The 22,338-nt window shown below is 39.7% G+C and overlaps 1 protein-coding gene across 2 annotated transcripts; it reads left to right on the top strand.

Annotated features, from left to right (window-relative positions):
• Nucleotides 1–622: 622 nt before the first annotated feature.
• loxl1 (lysyl oxidase-like 1) lies at nt 623–21,315 on the top strand. Of its 2 annotated transcripts, XM_080496063.1 has the most exons (8): nt 623–1,362; nt 1,402–2,257; nt 7,212–7,320; nt 8,491–8,628; nt 15,111–15,267; nt 15,471–15,566; nt 15,828–15,943; nt 19,154–21,315. In XM_080496063.1, exons 1-8 carry the CDS (start codon nt 1,030–1,032, stop codon nt 19,158–19,160), a joined length of 1,812 nt encoding a protein of 603 aa, XP_080352189.1. In that variant the 5' UTR covers nt 623–1,029; the 3' UTR covers nt 19,161–21,315. The 2 variants fall into 2 exon arrangements, with proteins under 2 accessions (XP_080352189.1, XP_080352188.1); XM_080496062.1 differs by having other exon boundaries at nt 623–2,257.
• Nucleotides 21,316–22,338: the final 1,023 nt, after the last annotated feature.

Raw genomic sequence — 22,338 nt, 5'->3', positions numbered from 1 at the left:
TCCCAGGGTGTGGTATACAAAACACATTTCCAAACACCCCCACCACATAAGGACAGAATTGTGTTCAAAAAGTCACATTATTTCAGTCTCTGATGTCCACTGTTTATACAAATGCCACTCGAAATTACTTTCTACCTCCACTTTACTTTATGTAACCATAGCATCGAGTGGAATCAAACGTTTTGTTTATTGTGAACATTGCGTCATTGGTTCACTCTCACAAGACACCCCTGTTACCACTTAGGTAATTTAGCATCTGCTCAAGGTTTGTGTCATTTCCAAAGTTTTAAAGGAAAAGCAACAATGTAACAGTCCTTTGAAACATCTGTAAAAAAAAAATCAAGGTCATATTGTCTCGATGGATGCTTGTACAATTTGATTAAAAAAAGAAAAAGAAAGAAAAAAAAGAAAAGTGAGATCTGTTACATGGTATGTCTGAATACCAGTAATGTTGACTTTGACAACCTCATGAAGCCTTGGCCGCTTCAGGCCAGGAAACATCACTAGCACTAGGGCCATGTGGGACCTCTCCTAAAAAAGAGAGAAGAAGAAAAAAAAAAAAAAAAAAAGTTTGAGATTTCTTCACAGCCCATTGTAAGCATCAGGCAAATACAAGCTTGCAGTCGTGCAGTGCACAGGAACTTCTTTCCTGGAGGCAGAAAGCTATGCTTAGTTTACTGACAGGCAGGCCAGCAGACCGACAAGAAGTCAGGATATATTCTCATACCACTGGCAGATGGTAACACCACCAGTGGGTCTTCTGAAGCCCACTTTCACTCTCCTGGGTGGGATTGCTTCTGAATGCACATTCAACCTCATCCACTGCTGGCGGTTAAGAGCTGTGGATGCACTCGACCACAGGCTCATTTCACAATCCTGCTTCTGTCTCAACGCTCTCACCAAAGCTGTACCCGCGGGAAGAGGATACACATGTTTTTTTTGACAGGGCGACAGGTGCTTTGAGCTTGAACTGCTGGACACTTAGATTTCTTCCCATCTGTGGTGAACTGTGGCATCTTTGGAGCCGGTATGTTGCCAACTCTTGTAGCATGTTTGGCATTCATCCTGCTGGGCTCAGGCCAGGCTCAGGTTGGCACACAGACTCAAGGTCAGAGTCAGGCTCAGGGACAAGACAGTGCTTCCACCCCTTGGAGGCAAGTGATCCAGTGGGAGAACAACGGCCGGCTTTTCAGCCTGCTGAACAGTGGAGCTGAATATGTCCCCGCTGGAGTAGGGACCCAGGAGAGTGCTCCCAGAGTGGTTGTGGCAGATAGTCATCCGCGCTCCTCACGCAGACCTCAGGGAGGCAATGTCCGCAGACAGGCTCCGTCAAGAGGATCTTCCGAAACAGTCCGCAGACAGGCTCCATCAAGAGGATCTTCTGAAACAGTCCGCAGACAGGCTCCATCAAGAGGATCTTCTGAAACAGTCCGCGGGCAGGCAAGGCATCCATTTGGTTTTGGCCAAGTGCCTGACAACTGGAGACAAACTACAGGCAGCACAGGTAGTAGCCAGTTCCAAGGATCCTCCAGCAGCCATTTCCAGCCATCCACAGGCTCATCATCGTCATCATCGTCATCTTCATCCTTCTCTTCATCAGCATATAATATACCATCGTACCCACAGTATCCATTTCTTCAACAGCCTCCATTCCAGCCAGTTCCTTATGACCCAAGTTTTGTGGATGTACCAGTCAGGAACTATGAACCCCCATTTCAGCCTGTCGTCAGCGGTGGATATGGAGGTGGAGGTGGAGGTGGAGGTGGAGGTGGAGGTGGAGGTGGAGGTGGAGGTGGAGGGTTCTCTACTGGACTTGGCTATGCCGGAGCGGGATATGGAGGCGGTTTGGCTCCAGTACTCCCTGGATCTCCTTCTGACTTCACTGATGACAGCTACCGCTACTACCAGTCTTATGGCTATGGGCCCAATCCTGTGGCACCTGTCGTGCCCGCACAAGCCGCACAGCCACCATTTAGAGATGGCCTGGACCATAGATACACCCACAGTCTCTACAACGAGGAATCAGTTCCTGCTGTCCCTGCCTCCAATACAAACCAGGGCCCTCAAGTAATTGTGGACCGGACAGGATCTGTTGGTCAACCGTCAGTCAGGAGCCCTCAGTATGAGCAGTTTCCCCCATTAGGAAGACCCCAGCCTCCCTTCTTGCAGGCGATTCCCCCAGTGAGAAATTCTCCAAACTCTGCCATTGAGAATCCCAACGTTAATGCTGGAAGTGTGTATCGGCCAGAACAGAGAGGTACAGTAAGGTTTATTTCAGTTTTCATTGTCTTCACTATTGTGGTCAGGACACTGTTCTTTATGCTGACAATGACCTGGAACATGTGAGAGAAATGGCAGTAGATGCAGTTGATTCTCAAGGAAATCTTGAAGCACTTAAATGGCTGGATTTTTTTTTTCTGTGCGAGTGTGTTCACTTTTAGGCATCCATCCAAGTTACTTCAGTGTGAGAGGCAAAAAACATGAGGTCTGTCATCAGATCTGTGCTGTTGCTTCACACATTAATTTGAAATATGCAAGCGCCCAGGGGAGTTGAATACCCAATCTTTTAAGAACATAATCATGTTTTTCTAATATTCTTCCCAAAAAATGAAAAAAAAAGAAAAACTCCTCTGAAGTAATCAGATTGAAAAAGCAATGGAAAATTCCTCTTTTTTTCAGTTTACATACAAAGCAAAGTGGACATAAAGTTCATCTTTTTCCCACTTGCTTGAATATTGAAGCCAGGTGTTGAGCAAACTCTGCCAATGCAGAGAGCTGACACAAGAACCTCTGTGTTTTTTGTGTGCGGGGAATTTTGTGTTTCGACAAAGTTGGCTGCTTCATGAGGCGTGTGGAGTTCGGTAATGGTGGTGACCTCATAGGCTGGGGCTGGTGATGGGCTGACGTTGGGGGGTTGGGGTGCTTGTGCCTGCCTCATGGAATTGATGGCAGTGAAGGGGAGGTGGGATGATGGGGTAGGTTGGTGGGGGGATTCATGCCTTCCCAAAGGTGAAGGAGAGAACTGGAAAGTCCCTGCAACATATTTTTTCAGGAAATCAAATAAATATCAAGACAGGGTGTTGAAACATATAGAAGGTATAATGTTTATTCATCATTGCTGACCCTTTCCTTGAAATTGTTGATCACTGATGAATTTTATTCTCGTAACTTACACTCAGAAGGAAAGAAGGCTCTCTACAGCTTTTATTATTAAGCGGAAAATTAGGGCCAAATGCAAACAACATGTGGACCATGTTCCGGATGCCGCAGGCTGAGTCTGGTCTGAGCTGACGACCTCCGAAGAGAGTCTCAGACTCTAAATGCAGGTTTATCATTTTGTTTACTCAATACTCTGCCTCGTCGCAAAACAGTCTCTCCAGTGTGCCCCGTGCTTCGCAACAATCATTTATTAGACACTCCAGAGCTTGGAGGCATTTCTGCTGCACAAAAAGCCAACATGTGTGCAGATGCCTTAGCTCTCTCAGTAATCATTGTGATAAAGATCCAGCTATTGGGAGCTGTTTGGGGAAAAAAACTGACATTTTTATTGTACTGCTTCACATCAAGGCATTAAGCTCGTACAGTATTGTAGTACCTGTTTTGATCTATAGGTTGAAAATTGTGTAAAAATGTCAGGTGATAATGCTGTTTTGTTTTAATGCAGCAGTGAGTGGTATTAGAGACTGTGACGAATAAAAAACAGACATATGAACAAGAACATCACTTTAAATGGCCAAACTTCGTGTTACATACCAGTCAATCAGTTGTGTCTAATCATATGTGGCATTTGAAAATCATTGTGTAACAATGCATCAGTCTTTTAAACTCATTTTATTGCTTCATCCTGTCCCAGAACCACTATTAGCAGGTTATGTATCAACGCATTACCAACAGAGAAGGATGACACTCATACACACATCCATTCAAAAACACTAATTGACCTAGCTTACCAGCCGTGGTAATTGTAGGAGAAAGCTTAAGATCCCAGAGAAAACCAATGCATGCACACAGTATGAGAATGTAAAGTCAACATTGAAAATTCTCCCATCAAACGTTTGAGACAGACTGACAACCAAGCTGATTTTCACAGACAACCAATGCCAGGTTTGTTTGACAAACAACTTACCTTTTGACCTGGATAATAAACGGACATGCTGCCATAACATTGATAACTTAAAAAGGGAATACTTCTGCATAGGAACTTCAACCATTCTCGCAAATTGACATGAACTCCTGTTGACATCTGTTGATATCAGTCACATTTAAAAAGCTGCTTTGATTACTTTTTATTTAATGGAATTTAAAGCCATGGGATTTATAACACACATTTGCTTCTGCTACCTAGGTCAGGAAGTTCTAATTCTAGAAGTCAGACACTCTCTATTCTCACTTATGTTTGCGACTCCTTCCTGTTGTTACTCAAGAAAAAGCAACAAACAACAGACTGAGATGAAGTCTCCTTTGCAAACTGATTGAAAGGGCTTAAACAAATTGTTTCACCAGGATGATTCACCCGAACTCTGTTCGCTATAAAGGAGGCATTCTCATTTGGCGAAATTTCCCTCTCAGAAAGAGAACTCCAGCTTTTGTGAATACTGATTCATCTTTAATTAAGTGTAAGAGAAAGAATCTGACTATTGTACTGACAATACCCTTTCCAGAACATTGTCAGCTCATCTCAGTGTTCTCATATTCCCTGACAAAACCACCAGCAGTCATAGGTGAGACTAATTATGCCATAATTGGCACAGATTAATTCATCACAGCAGAGCTGCAGTTGTTTGACTCATTATTTTTCCCTCAATAGCTTCACATTGAAAGTCTTACCGCTGCACAAAATCTGTATAATATCAGCTGAAACATAAGCCTAAAAGGTTGACAACTACTGCTACTGATACATTAAGGGTCACTGTGAGATAAATTACATAGTTTCATAGTTTCCTTGAGGTGACACGTTGCAAAAAATAAAAATTATATATATATATATAGTGGATGAGCCCCCTCGCTTTCGAGAGTTCTCATCAGTCTTTAGTTCACGGCCTATAGCATGACATGCGACTGTCGAGAAAAGAGCCCTCATGTCGTTTTCTTATGCTATATCAGATGTATATAAAAAGCCTGGCAAGACTCTCTTCTCCTTGTCCCACTTAGACTGTAATGTGTGGCTTTGTCACATGCTGAGAGCAGATCGGCTTTAGTTTCTCAATACACTTTATCCCTCTGAAAGAGACCCACTTTCACATTTCAAAAGATTAGAGGGCAGAGAACAAAGCCTTCCGAGGGTGAGGAAGAAAAAAATTGGGGCTGAGAGTGCTGTTGGGAAAACCTCTGTGTTTCACACTGGTTTACAGTGTTTACAAGGTCCCTATCCTGTATGTTTGTCTCGGAGAAAGACCGAGAGATCTTGGGTGGGAAGTTTACACAGCTCCAACAAAGGGAAATACCATCTTTAAACTTGCAGCTGGTGAGGGAGGACTCACCTGGATGTTAAATCCTGTGCAAATATAAAATGGGAAAACTAAAAGTCTGTTTTTTTCCAGACTGTTCCCGAAAGATTTTATGTTGGTCCAAAAAGTATCAACTTCTTTTTTTAATGCCATGCTTGTAGGTCAGATTTTTTTGTGGCTTGAACAAGCTTGTATTGCAGTGTGTCTGCCCTTTGTGAGCTAAACAGAGAGCTGATAAGCAAGGTCAGAGACCCTTGCTGACATGGCCTTTTCTAGAAATGGGACAGACGGACAGACATTCAATCTGACAGGAAGTCAGACCTACTGTGTTTTTTTTTCTCTTGGCTTTCTGACAGACTTGGGCAGTAGCTCACTTTAAAAACAGCATTGGCGTGAGATCACTTGATTACCCTGGCACATACATTCCTCCTCTCAATGTCTCTGTCTGGGACTCACTCTGTATTTCTGCATACTGTCGCCTCTACATCTCCTCATTTCTGGCGCCTATTAGCAAAGTCCATAATATCTGTATTCTGCATTGCAACAAGGTTGGCTTTATTTTATACCGTAGCACAGAAATATTTCCCACTATTCCCCCACCAGATATGGCTCGTCTGTTTATCATTACAAAGGTCAGGTTGAAGTGACATATTCATGTTAAGAACTGCTTCACAGAAGATCATATGGGAAATCATTTATTGGTATAATTTCTCTCTTAATCACTAAGTGCATTTCATGGAAAGCTAGTTAGAAGTGACCGTGACAGTATGATCAAAGGATTTTTTCATAATTTTTTTTTTGCTTAATGGTTTTTGCAAAGAAGAGCCTTAGATTTAACCCTTAAATGTGCTCCTCCATGCCAGATTCACTTCAATCTGAGTCGCTTATACAGCAGGAGTGCATCTCTCAAGAACAAGTCATGTATCATATCCCCATCAGTGCCACTGTATTCACCATGAGAAATCATGTCTATGTAAATGTGTGCAATTGCATTGCATTCTGTCAGTTTAAAGCAGTGGTTTACAGGTGTAGTGTGGTTCTCCTCAAGAGGACATTTTACCAGCAAATTTGAGAAATCATGATAAAAGGCGAAAAGCTGAAGTATGAATTATTTGATCAAAAGTTACATTTTGAAAATGACTTCATGGCAAGTGCAATGAAAAGGAAGTGACAAGAGGCCCTGCCTGGCGTTCCCTTCCGGGGACACTACAATGATACAGCCATCCTGTGTGACACAACCTGAAAAGTTATTGATTTGGGCTCCCACAGTGGTGAGCCTATGCCAGTGAGATTTGAACCAGCAAGCTTGCTTCCCTCTTGTAATGGAGACAAAGTGAAATGATATTATATGTTTAAGTAAAAACAAACAAACAAACAAAAAACAAATGTTAAGAACAGCTGCAAAAGTTGTAGGTTATTTACCAATACTTATCAGATATTTCAAATCAGGAGCATCCCAACAGGCACCAAGAGACTGATGCTTGTTATTGCCTATGAATCCCAACAGCTGTTCCCAATGATATCTTATTATGTGAACAGCATTACTCAGTCTGACAGTCAACCAAATATTACTACTTGGTGTGACACAAAGCCATTGTGGCATGAGGCTCGAGGATGGCTGAGTAATGCAATGTGGTTCAAGTACAGTTAGGGGGCTTAAATCTTCCAAAATCTCTTATTTAAACAATAAATATGATTATTTAAAAAATGTTACATCAGTCAACGCTTTTGTTTCCAGTTTTGAAGAAGTGTTTGCTATTTCAGGTTTGCCTGATCTGGTTCCTGACCCCAACTACGTCCAGGCATCCACATACATCCAGAGAGCCCACATGTATTCGCTTCGTTGTGCTGCAGAGGAAAAATGTCTGTCAAGGTAAAGCAATTTTCATTCGTTGTTTATTCTGTGTGTTTCTCTTCATTGTGTTTCCTCTCGTGTCTGTGTCGAAACTGTTCGTGCCCCTATGGAGTCACTTTTCAAATTTCTGTCAGTGACAGATTTTTATTATGTTCGAGCACCATCATCACAGCAGCATTGTAGCTGAATGCAAAAACAATGCACGGAAAAACAAAATGTATGTTCTCTCTAAATACAACCCACTCACAAACTGGAGTACCATTCAGGGTAGACTGAAGTATGCATCAAAATCCAAATTCATTCTTTATGAAAGATTAACACTTTCTATGAGCTGATTCACCTTTGCATTGCATTAAAAAGAATATGAATCACACATAATAATACCTTAGCTTTGAGGATGACATGCATCCTGTGCAATGTTTTTTTGGGGGGAAAAAAAATCTTGCAAAACTGTACAACTTAAGTAAACTAAATCCTGGTTACAGACTATCTTTAGGTTAAGTTCTTCATGCTGCTGAGAAACATCTCCTGGGCCCGGTGCCGGGGCCCCTTTGACTTACACTGCACCGAGGACACCACTGAAATGATGGAAGTGTGCTGTCCCTGTGGCGGCTCTGTTTGCACTCTTCCCATCACAAGCACATCCATCCCTCAAAGCCCTTTCATATCCTGCCTGAGTTTGCGGCAATCACGGACAGATGGGCTGTTGTAATTTGCCATACACTCCAATGTCAACAACAGTCAGAAGACGAATGGCTTAGGTCTTCAGTGCTGTTGTGAACTCCGGTTGTGCCTCCTTCCTCACACAAAAACGTACATTTTATACGAATGTGGACCCTCTCTTCCCTTGCCCCATGTCGAAACTGTGTGTGTGTGTGTGTGTGTGTGTGTGTGTGTGTGTGTGTGTGTGTGTGTGTGTGTGTGTGTGTGTGTGTGTGTGTGTGTGTGTGTGTGTGTGTGTGTGTGTGTGTGTGAATGCGTATGGGCGGATGGTTGTAATGTGTACAATGAATTATTTAGAGGATAGACTGTTGCCTTCAAGCCTTCAAGTTTTTTTCCTTTTTCTCTTCCACTTGTCTCAGTTATGAGAAATAGACATGTCGACATACACATTCTGCTATTGCCACCACATGGCCTGGTTTCCCTCACTGTTTTTCTTTTGTCTTCATTTGTTTGTTTGTCATCCAGCTCTGCCTATAACCAGGAGACCAGTGACTATGACATACGGGTCCTGCTGAGATTCCCACAGAGGGTGAAAAACAAGGGCACTGCTGACTTCATGCCCAACAGACCACGTCATACCTGGGAATGGCATAGCTGTCATCAGTAAGTTGTTGATGTAAACTAGACAAACAGCAATTTCACACAATCAGCTATTCATCTTATACATCATGCATCTGCTGTTCGGTTACAACTGTGTTTAGTATGTCTCTGTACGTGCCACTCAATAAATCTCAAATCCTATTTTTTTTTACATGCAAAGATAGAAAATAGAAAATTTGGCAAGCTGACAGCAACATGTCTCCTTTCTATCTGCCCCCATTGTAAAGTAGATAGTGTCTTTTTGTCTTCTATATTCCTTTCAAAGTTATTTTTCCCTGTACTGTTAAACAAAGGTTTAGTATGCCTGAAAGAAATGTTGCTATTCCAACATGCAATCCAACAGGAAAACATCTGAATGGTTCCAGATTTATTTTGCAGCTTCACAATTGTACAATTATTCCAGTCATAAAGCCAAAGTTATTAAGAAATATTTTGGAGTATGAATATGAATTAGGAGTCCTGCATGTAATGTTGTAACCCCCCCCCCCCTCACTCACACAAACACACACACACACACACACACACACACACACACACACACACACACACACACACACACACACACACACACACACACACACACACACACACACACACACACACACACACACACATACTTCATACTCATCTCTCTTCTATATATTCACTATGCATTGCACTTGCATTGCTGTTTCATAAAAAGCAACAATCGCAACTTTTAATTTAAGAGCTTTCTTACGTTGCTGCATTTTGTCACTTTTACCGAGAACAGTAGCTGTTCTGGTTCAGGGATCACATGTGATAGACCACTGTCCTCGTGCTCACGACACTGGCGCTACTTCTGCTAGAACAGATTAGTTCCATTTACTTTATTTGCCTGTGGCCATGTAGTTAGGAATATTCAGTGGAATATACTAAAGCAAGAGACATGTTTGTCCCTGGAATTGAGGCAACAATATGTAACTCCCGCGGTAATGCATACTCTCAGTGATGGTGGTTGTGGCAAAGTATTTTTAACACCATTCGGGTTGGAAAGGTGTCGTCCAGGTCCATTAAACTTGTGCTATTTCTCTGATGATTTATTCAGATTGCGAGTCAGAGTGCTGTATACACATGACCTTTATTGTATCCTAAATGGTCATATTGCCTGAAAGGATCCACATACACTGGATAAAACCATAAACGCAACTCTTTTGTTTTTGCTCCCATTTTTCATGAGCTGAACTCTAAGATCTAAGACTTTTTCTACGTACACAAAAAGCCTATTTTCTCTCAAATATTGTTCACAAATTCATCTAAATCTGTGCTAGAAAGCCTAAGGCACACCTGTGCAATAATTATGCAGTCCATCCAGCATCTTGATATGCCACACCTGTGAGGTGGATGGATTATTTCAGCAAAGGAGAAGTGCTCACTAACACTAATTTAAACGCATTTGTGAGCGATAATTGAGAGGAATTGGCCTTTTGTGTGTGTAGAAAATGTCTCTGATCTTTGTCTTCAGCTCATGAAAGATAGGAGCGAAAACAGAAGTCTTTAGTTTATATTTTTTCAGTGTGTCTTTCAATTCCCTGGCACCAGAAGACAGAAAAGGAAAAAATATGTGAATTCAATTATAGAGACTTCCTTAAAATATAGGTTAATCCCTGAAAAACAAGAGGATATAACTGTAAATGTATCAAACAGTCCTTTCATTGTCTTCTTCTCAGCTCATTGATTTCTGTTGGTTCAGCCAGCCAGCGGAGGCTCAGATGAAATGTCTCAGGGGGCACTGATGATGAGGTGATTTTGGGGCTATCGTGATAGTTTATATTCCATGTAGGCTGCCTTTTATCTTGATTTCTACAAGTCTGCCCACTGATTCGAGAGCCAAGCTCTCCTTTACTATTCTCATCTTGGAGGAATGTTGACTGGCCGTTAGGAGATTGGCAGCGTTGTTGCTGCCTGACATCAGTCTACATTTACACAGTGGCTCCCAGGAGGCAGAACGCCAGCACAATCATTCCACTGGCTCTGTGATCAGAATGACAAATCAATCCATTTTTTCCTGTCAATCTGTGACACCAGATCACACAGCTGCTAAAGTGTGATGCCATGGATATGGGTTACTGGGACAGAGTGTTTGGGCACAAAGAAATCTCTTTAGGGGAAGAAAATCTCTAGCCCAGATTCTCACAATAAACTTTCCTGCCCTACATTTCTGTCAAATAAGCTGCATAGTTGACAGTTTTGCTTTCCATTGCATCCACCCTTATCTTCCATGCTCGAGTCTCAAAAGAAATGAGGGGAACAGCATTCTCCTGAGTGTGGTGAAATGTGAAGCTGTTGGATTTTTCTTTTTTTCAGCGTAAATGAGGACAACGAATCACACCTCAAACTTTCTATGCCCACCAATATGAAAAGCTTTGTGAGTTCACTTATTTTTCCACAACTTACTAAGAGAGGTCTTCAGCTTGTGTTTTTCTCGATCTCGACTCCCACTGTTGCAATTTTATTAAGATACTTGACCTTTGGCGCCAAATATCAAAGCTGATGTGTGTGCAGGTGCTTGAATGTATGTCTTAATGTTCTGGTTGCAAGTATCAGAAGGCAAATGTCAGGCCACTGGAAAATAAGGAAAGTAAGTCACCGGCTGTGTTTTACAACTCATGCTATGATCAGAAACAGCCTCAAAAATCTGGTTTCTTGTAACATGTGTGGAAAATGACTCACAACTGTGGAGGACTGAGATATTTTGTGCATTCCAATTACAAGCTATTCTTGTTAAAGAATCCCTCGTGTTCTTCCAACGCTACATTCCCCACAGCTGACATAGTCAAAGAAGGGATCCAGGAATCCAAGGAGGTAGAAGACCCGTCCACTCATGTCCCACCCCCATTTCTTTTCTTCTCGCTTGCTTCCTACATTATCCTTCTTTCTATTTTGACGTGTACATACATGACAGATAATCATCTCAAGGCTCCCACTGAAATGACCACCAGTTTTGGGAACAAAAACAAAGACTGTTTCGGCCATCCAGGCCTTCGGCTTCCCTCCCTTTTTGAGACACAATTGTGAATGTGTGCACTTACACATTCATTGCACAGATCACATGTGCACCCATGTGCTCCCTCGTAAAATAAGCCCATAAACAGACTCATGACTATTTGTATCTGAGACAAGAGAGTGCAGTTCATGCCCAGAGTTACAATAAAGATAGTGTTCAACCTAAGATAACAGCAATGTCTCTCTCTACCTGGGTCCAATTCCTAATTGGTGGCCTGGCTCTCCTATGGAACAAATGAGTCCCTGAATGGTCACTCGCTCCATCAATGGAAAATACGCACTTTTCCTTCCAAGTCATCCTTCAATCTTTAATGACTCTTCCAGTAAAAGCTGCTGTGTGTGTTGAAATATGGGCCATGAAATGAAGTAAGGCAAAAAGGGCAATATTTTTATAGCCTGACTTTGACTGTAAAGGCTCCAGTGCTTACCTCATGCATGGCAACTAAAGTCAACACTACTCATGTACAATGTCTAATAAAATCAGAGACATCACAATCAGACAAGAATCACAGATTATACTGCCCCAAATACCAGAAATCAGGTTGTCATATTCATTCATTCATCCATTTACTCGAGATACCTATGGAACCGGAGCTCAAATCTATATAAATGTACTTCTTATAGCCATTTGCCAGAGCATACTGTTGTGTTTGTCTGTTCAGGCAGCATTGATAAGAATTAATTTCCCCACATTCTGCTCAGATGTTTTTTTTTGTTGTTTTTTTTCTAGACCTTCGAATATTAACTGCAGTGAATGTGAAGACTTTGCTGTAATATGCTACGATTTAAAGTTAATTGAGAATACAATTGCGATTCAAAATGTGGGGATGTCCTCCATTGAGGAACTTCAAGAGGATATGCAGGAAAAACTTGGGGGCCAGGGGAATGCCTTACTTTCTCATCATTTATTATTTTTTTTATTATTTGAAATTAACAATGAAAAAAGATCAATAAAAGGTAATCCTGTGCATAATACTTTTTTGGAAATGCCCATTTTAGAGCTGCATTCATTGTCAATGTTGTGAAAATGTAAACGATGATAAACTTTCATGTGAACAGTCATATGATATTTGACGGTAAGAATTAAGATTCAAAATGAAAAGCATCAAAATGCAACGAGAGTTATGCCTTTAAATGCCTGCACTTCAAGATCCTTGCTCAAATCTATTTCTTTACTAATATTACTGAATAATATTACTCAAATAAAAGCAGATAATGGACATCCCAAAAAGATTACTTGGATTACTCAAGTAGTAATTGCTTAGTAACCTCTTTAACGTCATGAAAAATAGGAGGTACAAATTGAGATACAGGGAAACATCTTGAAATTGGAAATGATAACATCTTAATAAAATGACATATTAAAGAAACTTTAGACACATTAATATAGTTATTAGTTATTTTGAATGCATTTCATTGGGTTTGGGCCCCAACTCATTTCCTGTCATATAATCTTTTTCTTTACAATTTTGAAAACTTGTAAACGCAGCCCTGACTGCACAGCATGTACTTAAATACTGTCTAGTCATTTACATCAAGCAGGGACTCCGGATATGAATGTTAACACAGAGCTTCACATTGTTTAACTTAATTCACACAGTTAACATCACCCACTGTTTTATCATTTTCTGAACCTTGTGACCATACTTTGCTTATAAATTCATGGGAATGTCCAGTACGATTTTCAATGGATGTGAATTTGAATTGATTGCAAATAAGGGACTTTACTGCTTAAAAATCCTCTGAGATTATATAATATCTGACAAATAGATGTCAGTCTCGTCTGCTGCTCATTCTAGAAACTGGAAATAAACAAACTCATTCATTTTTTTTATTGTTGCAGTGAAAAACACTTCAAAGACAATTTGTTTTTCAAGTTTTTTTCTAAAACTGAAGTATTCTTCAGAACATTGTTTCTTTTATTTATTTATTTGTCCATTAAAACTTGATAAAAACCTGTTATTTTGTTAGAAAAGTGATTATTAGATCAGTTGTTTCACTCCAGAGATTGAAGTGAAAATTATGCTTGTATGATGGATTGAAGAGAGATTATTTTAGGCAAGTGACAACAGGTTGCTTACCTCAATTTCTGTCTGGTTATCAAGAGATACTATTTTTTGGGAATCAAAATATGATAATCACGGCCATATTATTAAATCTCAATGTAAATAATTTGGCAGCCCGAATCAAATCCTACTCAGCCCCATAAGTAATCAATCATTAATTGTTGCTGATATCAAGGTGTTTTTTCCTTCATGCAGAGAATTTGTGTTGAGTCGCATGACTTTGTGGTTTCATTTGATTGAGAATTTGATTGAGAAATCTCTCAATTAAAGCAAAAAAAAATATTTCATCATTTCAATATATTCCTGTTGAAAATAAAGGCAACGAAAGCATCAAGCTGAGTGAAACGGCATAATGATCAGACTTTTTCTTAAGAACTGTACTCAAGTAAAAGTATAAAATATATTGAAACTTCTCTCACAGGTACAATTTATGTAAAAAGGTACTCAAACAAATGTAACTTTGTAAATAATATTAGTGATTTTTCTCTTGAATACACGATTATACTGACATAACAACACTTGAAATTGCGGGGAAACAAAACAAACCAACCAAAACGGTAACCTGTAAATATGTGTCACATTTTCTTTTTAATCTTTGTGTTTTAATCACTCACATGTCTCCACCACAGTCCATGATCCCATCAAAATAATAGCATAAAATAGAGCTTTTCCCATCAGCTCTAAATGATGTTGTCACCATTCTCCACACAAATATGCTCTTGTTGGTTTTCAACCGCAATTACTTGCGCAGCAGGCTTGTAAAAAGCGAATAGCTTCCTGGGTCACTTTGACATTTGGAAGCGGTCCAAGCCATAGAGCAGCTAATATTACAGATGATTTCAAATGGAGCGGCTCATTGACAGTCACTCATTGAGAGTCACTCGGTTCATGTGGTGGTTCGGCTGAGATGATCAGTGGTCGCGTGCATCCAGGCTTTCCTAAGCTGCTGAAGCTGTGCAAACACACACACACACAGAAACACATTGCCTGTACGTGAAATGCACTCACACTGTGACATGCACTCACTGCGCACTCTTCAAAATACCCACACACACACTCACCGACTCGCACGCGCGCAGACACACACGCCTCTGATCTAGCGGATTGGTACAAGCTAATTAACAACATTCATACATCATTAGGGCGTTAATGCTTTGCTTCAGCAATACGTTATTGTTTCCATTAATTAGTATCCATTATCCACTGATGAATTATGACGGGTTCAGTCAAGGTGCTGCATCACTTACAAAAATGTTAACAGCTGAGGTCTGCAGGTTGAATACACAAAATATAAATCTACAATCTATTTTTATATGCTTTGATTGCACCACTTTACCAAAGAACCCTTTATATTTCTGACTAAATGCTTTTTCCCCCCCAACCATGCTCTTGTAGGCATTACCACAGTATGGACGAGTTCAGCCATTATGATTTACTGGAGGTCAGCACTGGCCGGAAAGTGGCCGAGGGACACAAGGCCAGCTTCTGTCTGGAGGACACCACCTGTGACTTTGGCCACCTGAAGCGTTATGCTTGCACCGCGCACACTCAGGTAATACAACAAACCAAAACAAGAGTTCGGGCACTGCAAGTCAATATGTCTTATCAGCTTATCAGTGCACTGGAGTTCTACTTTGTCACATCCTCAGCTCCTTTTTCATTCATTAGTTTTGTTTTGTTCAGTGCAAACTTTGGCCTGCTTTATACAGGTTCAGTATTCTCTTTGAGCCTGTCTCTGCTCCTCGGTGTCTTCAGGGTCTGAGTCCGGGTTGCTACGATACATACAACGCTGATATTGACTGCCAGTGGATCGATATCACTGACATCCAACCTGGCAACTACATACTGAAGGTAAGAGTTAAGTGAGATCTCAGTGTGCGTGGACATGGCTGCCGACAGCGTGAGGTCACATTTCATGGAGTGAGGGAGAGTTGAGGCCACCACAACAAATCTGTCCGGCTGGTTTTCTTTTTGCTTCTTAAAAAGGTTTTGAGGTGTTGCACTTCACGGCTCAGTGCCCACCGTTGCCTCTTTTTCATCACGATTCTTATTTTTCATGCACATTTGTTCCGATTTATCACCATTAATTTACATTGTGCTTTTCTTCTGCAGCTCCAGGTCAACCCCAAGTTCCTGGTTCTGGAGTCAGACTTCACCAACAATGTGATCAGATGTAACATTCACTACACGGGACGGTTTGTCACAACAACCAACTGCAAAATAGCACAGTGAGTCTGATGGTGAATTCATATTTGGTTGTTTTTATGGAAGCAGGGTTGGGAAGGCACGAGGGGTGGGAATAAAGACAATAATGATTGAAAACAAAACAAAACATTATTTTCATAAAGATACATATATTTTACTGAAAATAACCACACATATTGTTTGACGGTATGTTTAAGTACCTAGTAATGGAATCATTTTAATTAAACCTGTTAGTTGTAAGGCAAAACTATAGATTTAAAACATGAGAATGTTTAGAGGCAGCCTACAACAAACTTAAAACGTCTATGTCCTGAAATATAACATTAGAAAGTTGACATCGCATCAGAAATGATTACATGACAGGAGATAAATGTTGTGTGGTGGACAAAGTCTATTCCCGCACCTCCTCTATCTTTAATCCCCAATTGGAAAATGGATAGCTGATTATAAATAATGTGAAATTTTGATATTATCAATGTATTTAATATGAAATGCAAGTTGCTCACATGCAGTTGGGGGATGTTTGGGGTTCTCTCTAAAGGACACTTCCACATGTCGACGGGGTGAAATTGACCTGACAACCTGAGATGAGGAAACATCACACTATACCAAATGAACTGCAGCTGTCCCGTGTTGTTTAATCTGCATCCTGAATCTGTGGAGTTAAAGCCCGTCTAACTGTTGGCAAATCACGAATTGGGCTTTTGTCATTCTCCCTGCAATGACTGCACGGAAGGACATGATAGGCTGCTGACTGGATGCTGTTATCTGAAGGGCTTCAGTGTTTTCAAGTACTTAAAAGGCTCTCTGTCGGAAATATTTGATCATTTAATAGCATATATTCTCATTCTCCTGTTGAGATTAGCTGCCTCTGAAACTTTGATATCTTACCTCAAAGGGAGATGTAGGATGTTGAACTTGCTAATCGCACTATTAGAAAGTGTGTCATTGTACTCCAAATGATTATTACATCCACTTGAAAATATTTTGCATAAAGAGAGTCAAGTGCTCCTGCTAGTCTATCGTCATTTAACTAGCGCTGCAATGAATATATATTCAACCATGTGTTTCTAGAGAATATGAAAGCTGCATATGGTGCATATCTTGATTTTTACACTACTTCATGCCACAAGACAAACTACCATTAGTAAATATGTTAGCTAAGTAAAATGTGTAAAACTTTGCTTCGATTTTTAAACACATTTTTGTGAGAAAATCTTCATTTTGATTCTGAACACCAGAGGTAATAACAATGCCACGTGTAATCTTATTACCAATTATAGAATTCAATGTGTTGACAAGCAAAAATGTTTACTGACATGATATATTTGAGAGGAGAAACATATATTAGTATATGCTTGTTTTTATATGTTCTTATTGTTTTTATGTGTTTGTAACCTTGTATGGTTTTATGGAGTGCAACGAATGGAAATGAGCAAAATCTGCTAAATCTGCTATATTTACAGTAACCTCATGAAGAAGTATGCACTGTCCCTTACAAATATACAAATAAATTAAATGTTAAATTTAATGTGAAAGTGAAGCAGCACACTAAAACTTTAAAAATCCAAAAGCTAATTTCATAGATAAGATCATGACTTTCACCAATAAGGCATAAAATAAAACATTGGCGACCTGCATAATATTGTGTAGAACCAGTGGTTTGCTGCAGAGGCATGTCTGATATACAACACTTTATAAACACCTGTGAAGGTGTGCTGTGGCATCAAGATGGTACCAGCAGACCCTTTAACTCCAGGAAGTTGTGAAATGATGCCTCCATGGGCCCATGTGCATTAATGAACCCTAGCCACCCGCGACCCTTCAGCGGCTCACCGCTTCTCCTTCCTTGGATCACTTTTGATAGATACTGACTGCTGCAGACGGGAACACCCCACAAGAGCTGCTCTGACCTCCTCGTCCAAACAACACAAATTAGCCCCCGTCAAACTCACTCAAATCCTTTTTTTTTTTTTTTAACCTGAGTAGTAACACATCAACTTTGAGGACAAAATGTTCTCTTGCAGCTTGATGTCCCATCAAGCTGCAAGAGAACAGGTGCCGTGATGAAGAGTTTAATGAGCACTTCATGATTAGTAAGCAGAATCAGGCTTTGGGACTGTGTCAGCCACAGGATGTAGTGCTTAAATAAAGGTTTACCTCAGGTTCCTTGTCCCTGGCGAAGGTTGATGGAATACAAACCGACAAGCCAGAGCTCATACTTCCTCTGTCTGTGTCAACAGATTACCACAGAAATGACTTTGTTTAAGCTAAAAATGAAAATCAGTATTTTTTTGTGTTTATCATCAGACCACAGCTCAGATTGTGAAATTATGCTGCTGTTTGGTGATGCAAATAACCCCTTGATGGCATCCAAAGCAATGATTTTGATAAACAGTTTGTATAATATTGTATGATGCCAGTTTGAACGTCGCAATCAGAGTGTATTTGCGATATACTATATGTCTGATTGTGGAAATCGTAAAGATTACATGTTTAGAGGTGCAGGATGATAAGTGGCACCTGTTACAATCAACATCGAAATATGTGTTTGTGTTTGTAATGTGAGCGTTTGATATGATTCCAAACTGAGTAAAAAAAACAAATTGCTGCTTGGTAATGCTAGCATAATGTCTAATAGAGTCTAAAATCAAAAAGCTATTGTTGCCTTATTTAAAATGGACATCTGTTGAACTCTTAGAAACTCCACCTGGGTCTGTATCTGAACATAAATTGTAGTGTGGTAATGTTTATTTATAGTCATTACAACAAGCCACATTTATGAAATGTTGAACTCAAACTCGCAAACAATCCCAAGTCAACAACAGAAACAACCTGGTAGTGCTAAAATATATATATGTATATATATATATATATATATATATATATATATATATATATATATATATATATATATATATATATATATATATATATATATATATATATATATATATCTTTTCTGGAAATCATTTTTTCTCAAACTTGAAAGTGAGAAACCTCATGAAGATAAGTGAAGAGGGAAAAAAAGTCTTTACTGCACAGTATGTCACAACCTTTGATTTATTGAGTAATTGTAGAGTGAGCATTACATTGTGAACAACGATCTTCTATAAAATAGTTTGGAGTTGGCGACGGATATATTTATCATTGTAATCCAATGATACCTTCAACTGAGTTTGGAGTTCTACTTCCTCTAACAAAAGTGTCGCTGTTGTCGTCTTCTTTTCCAGGTCTTGATCGGGTGCCAGAAGAGCTGCCGCATTCGAGTGACCCTGATAGCGTTTCCATTGAAATGTGAATGGATTCCATTTGTTGTTGGTTTTGTTGTTGCTGTTGTTTGTCTCTACATTTCAGTGCTGTTGTGGGGAGTTCCAAACACAGGATCCACCGGCACTGAGGGTGTGGGTTGTTTTTGAAGTGAACATGCACACACGTCTTTTTGCATAATGCATATTGCCCACACACACACACACACGCAAAAAAACATGCCAATAATGAACTGACATTTTAAATCCCTACAATCCCCTAACACTAACTTCTCTCATACTGCAGCTCTTGCAGTCTGGTTTGGTTACGTGTTTGGACACACTGTTGACTTCTGTGAGAGGTGTTTACTGTGCAGCCACATAAACATCACGGACCCCCCCCCCCCCCCCCACCCCCCCCACCCCCCCACAACTTCCCCACAGAGCGACTTTGTCTGAATTGTAAAAAGACTGAAACGGTGGTAGTGCAGAAATGAGAGGTTGCAAACAAGTCAGGGTTCAGCTGCATTTCAACAAATAAAATTAAGGGACAAAAGCTTCCCAGGTGCATTCATCCATGTAGTGTGGGGACAGATGACAGAGATGCCCAGTGAATCAGAAGAACAATAATCTGTTATTTCTCTCTCTCTCTCTCTCGCTCTCTCTCTCTCTCTCTCTCTCCCTCTCTGTCCTGCCTCGGCGGGTCTAACTTGGATGAATACTGTGATTCTCTGGGCACATCCTGTTTAATGTTGTGTTAACAGCAAGAGGAAGACAGCAGGTCATATCTGTATTCGTCAGCATGAAAATCACCTTCTCGAAATCCTCACGTATTTCCGACGAGGACCCAATCTTTCCTTTCCTATTTCAAGAAAAGAGTAACAGGAAGCTCAGTTGGCGGAAAAGAGTGCCTTCCAAAACAACGAGACGTAAGCTGTGTGCTTAATTCGTTTCAATGTCCCTTCTTCAACTACCGACACTGGTCAGGTGGCACATAGGTCATCTACACCTTTTGAAGGATGTATATACAAATATTCCACTGATGCATGACTTCAATGATGGCGTTTTTTTTTGATGTAACGGATTGTACTTTGTTTATCCATTTTGACCTGTTACTGTAATTGTGATTGAGTTTATATCTCTATATTTTCTTGATAATCTGAACTATACAAAAAGAGTGTGTCGTTGGAAAAAGAAAAGAAAACACTACTACTAATGCTTAGTATTATAATGCAGAGTGCCACAAAGACGCTGTTACCTACCTCTTCAGTTAAGTGAGCTGTCTTTTGTTTCGAACAGACATCCCTGCAGTGATTTACTGTAGCCTCCCACCACTCACGTTTGGTAAAATTTTGAAACTTCAAGATTTACATCCTGGTTCTTCTGATGATCTCTGTTGTATGTTATTAGTGGATTAGGAGTGTAGCAACCGATAATGTAATACAATTGTATCCATTATAAATGTAATAAAGCCAATAATGTAATAAAATATCCTCAAAACATTTTGGAAAATGTTATATTATTGTCTGACAATTGCATTATTAAAGTAAAAATATAATTAAAAAATGCCATAACTGAAGCTAATATAATATTCAAATGAATTTCCCATTTTTGTGCAGCTTGCTTATCAAAAATAGGTACAGTGAATGGCAAAGTTACCATATTGATGAAAATGTGTTTTTATTTTTAATTATATTACATGATTTTCTAGTTATACTTTAACTGGCTTTGTCACATTTACAATGGCCAAAATTATTACATTACTGTCAAGTCTGTCATTGGGCATTACTACATTACTGGGTGCTACGAGGAGTATTACTTGAACAGCTTCTTTTGCAGAAATACAAGAGAAGCACAGGTAGTGGATTACAGTAAAGCCAAAAGAGCTGATGCTGTTTTAACTTTTGGTGGGTGGCTTTTTCATCTACCGAGCAATCACAAACTGACTTCATGTTGCACAAGGTAACATACATTTCATTCTTTGACTGGTACATCAGTCCTGTTCATATTTCAAGCTGAACTGCCCATCACAAATACAAAGAAAAACATTGTCTTGTTTCACTGAATAGTGTTTTATTGTTTGACATGCTACTATCAGAGACCAAACAAATCCCAGACTTTTCTTGTGAGACTACTTTACAATAAAATCCAGCCCACATGTTCCTGTTTGAAGCGTATTTATTTTTGCCATGTTTTCTTTTTCCATTAGCTTAAGATAACAGTCGTACAATGAAAGAATTCTGTAAACGTGTACTCAAGAACTGCAACTCTTATATTGCTTAAGTTGGACTCAGTTACAAGTAAAAGTACAATTATTAAAAGTACACTTTTAGAATAGAGGTTACGTTCAAACATAGTGATAAAAGCGGGCTCTTTTTCCTAATTTACATAAATGAAAATATCATCACATATATGAAAAAGACACAATGATAATTTGTGTTGTAAAAACACATGGATATAAAGAAGGATTTTTTTCCAACTATTCTTTCAAATTGTGGGTTTACACATTGGAGAGTTATAATAGAAATTAAATAGATAACATGGAGTAAATGTACCCCAGAATGCGTTTTTTATTGCAGTTTTGTTACTTTTTTAATGTGTTACTTCCACCCCTGGTGTTAGCAAGGACTCGTGCTTAGAAACACAGAATTATGCATATATATATGAAATTGCTTTTTTTTCTTTTTATGTACCGGTACTTGTTGGTTTGTTTTCAAAATACAATTAGTTTTTTACATGTCTGTGTTTGGCATATAAGCTATTTTCCACTCTTTCAATCTTTCATACTGTCCTGTCGATCATCACATCTACTATTCATTTTTGTGACACCCACTGAGAAATATGCAACAGTGTGAATGTGACACCCAGAGGAACAGGGGCAGCTCACTGCCATACAGCATCTTTGACATGTTTTGATGCAAAGATGTATATTTTTCCAACAGAAAAACCTGTCACAGAAAAAAAAGCATTTACATGTTTGTTGTGTGCACAGGACGGTCTGGGAACGGCACACACCACTCCCACAGCACTTGTTCACATCTGCAGGTTTACACAGAGCGTGTATCAGCTGATCCAAAGGAAATGCTGTATGACAGGTGTGACAAGTTACTGGAATCATCCCCTTCAGAAAAGATTAGGTCTGATATGTTTAATGTATTAAGGCATTTTCC

Source organism: Blennius ocellaris (genome assembly GCF_963422515.1).
Source record: "Blennius ocellaris genome assembly, chromosome: 1".
In the NCBI taxonomy this organism is placed as follows: domain Eukaryota; kingdom Metazoa; phylum Chordata; class Actinopteri; order Blenniiformes; family Blenniidae; genus Blennius; species Blennius ocellaris.
The sequence above is the reverse complement of the archived record's forward strand: the minus strand, read 5'-3'. Positions and strand labels throughout refer to the sequence as shown.

What these genes read in the sequence shown, in the direction of transcription:
- loxl1 (XM_080496062.1), top strand. Translation starts at nt 1,030, where the DNA reads ATGTTGCCAACTCTTGTAGCATGTTTGGCATTCATCCTGCTGGGCTCA. An exon ending in GAATGGCATAGCTGTCATCA is followed by an intron (nt 8,629 to 15,110) that starts GTAAGTTGTTGA and finishes ATGCTCTTGTAG; the next exon opens with GCATTACCACAGTATGGACG. An exon ending in CTTGCACCGCGCACACTCAG is followed by an intron (nt 15,268 to 15,470) that starts GTAATACAACAA and finishes CGGTGTCTTCAG; the next exon opens with GGTCTGAGTCCGGGTTGCTA.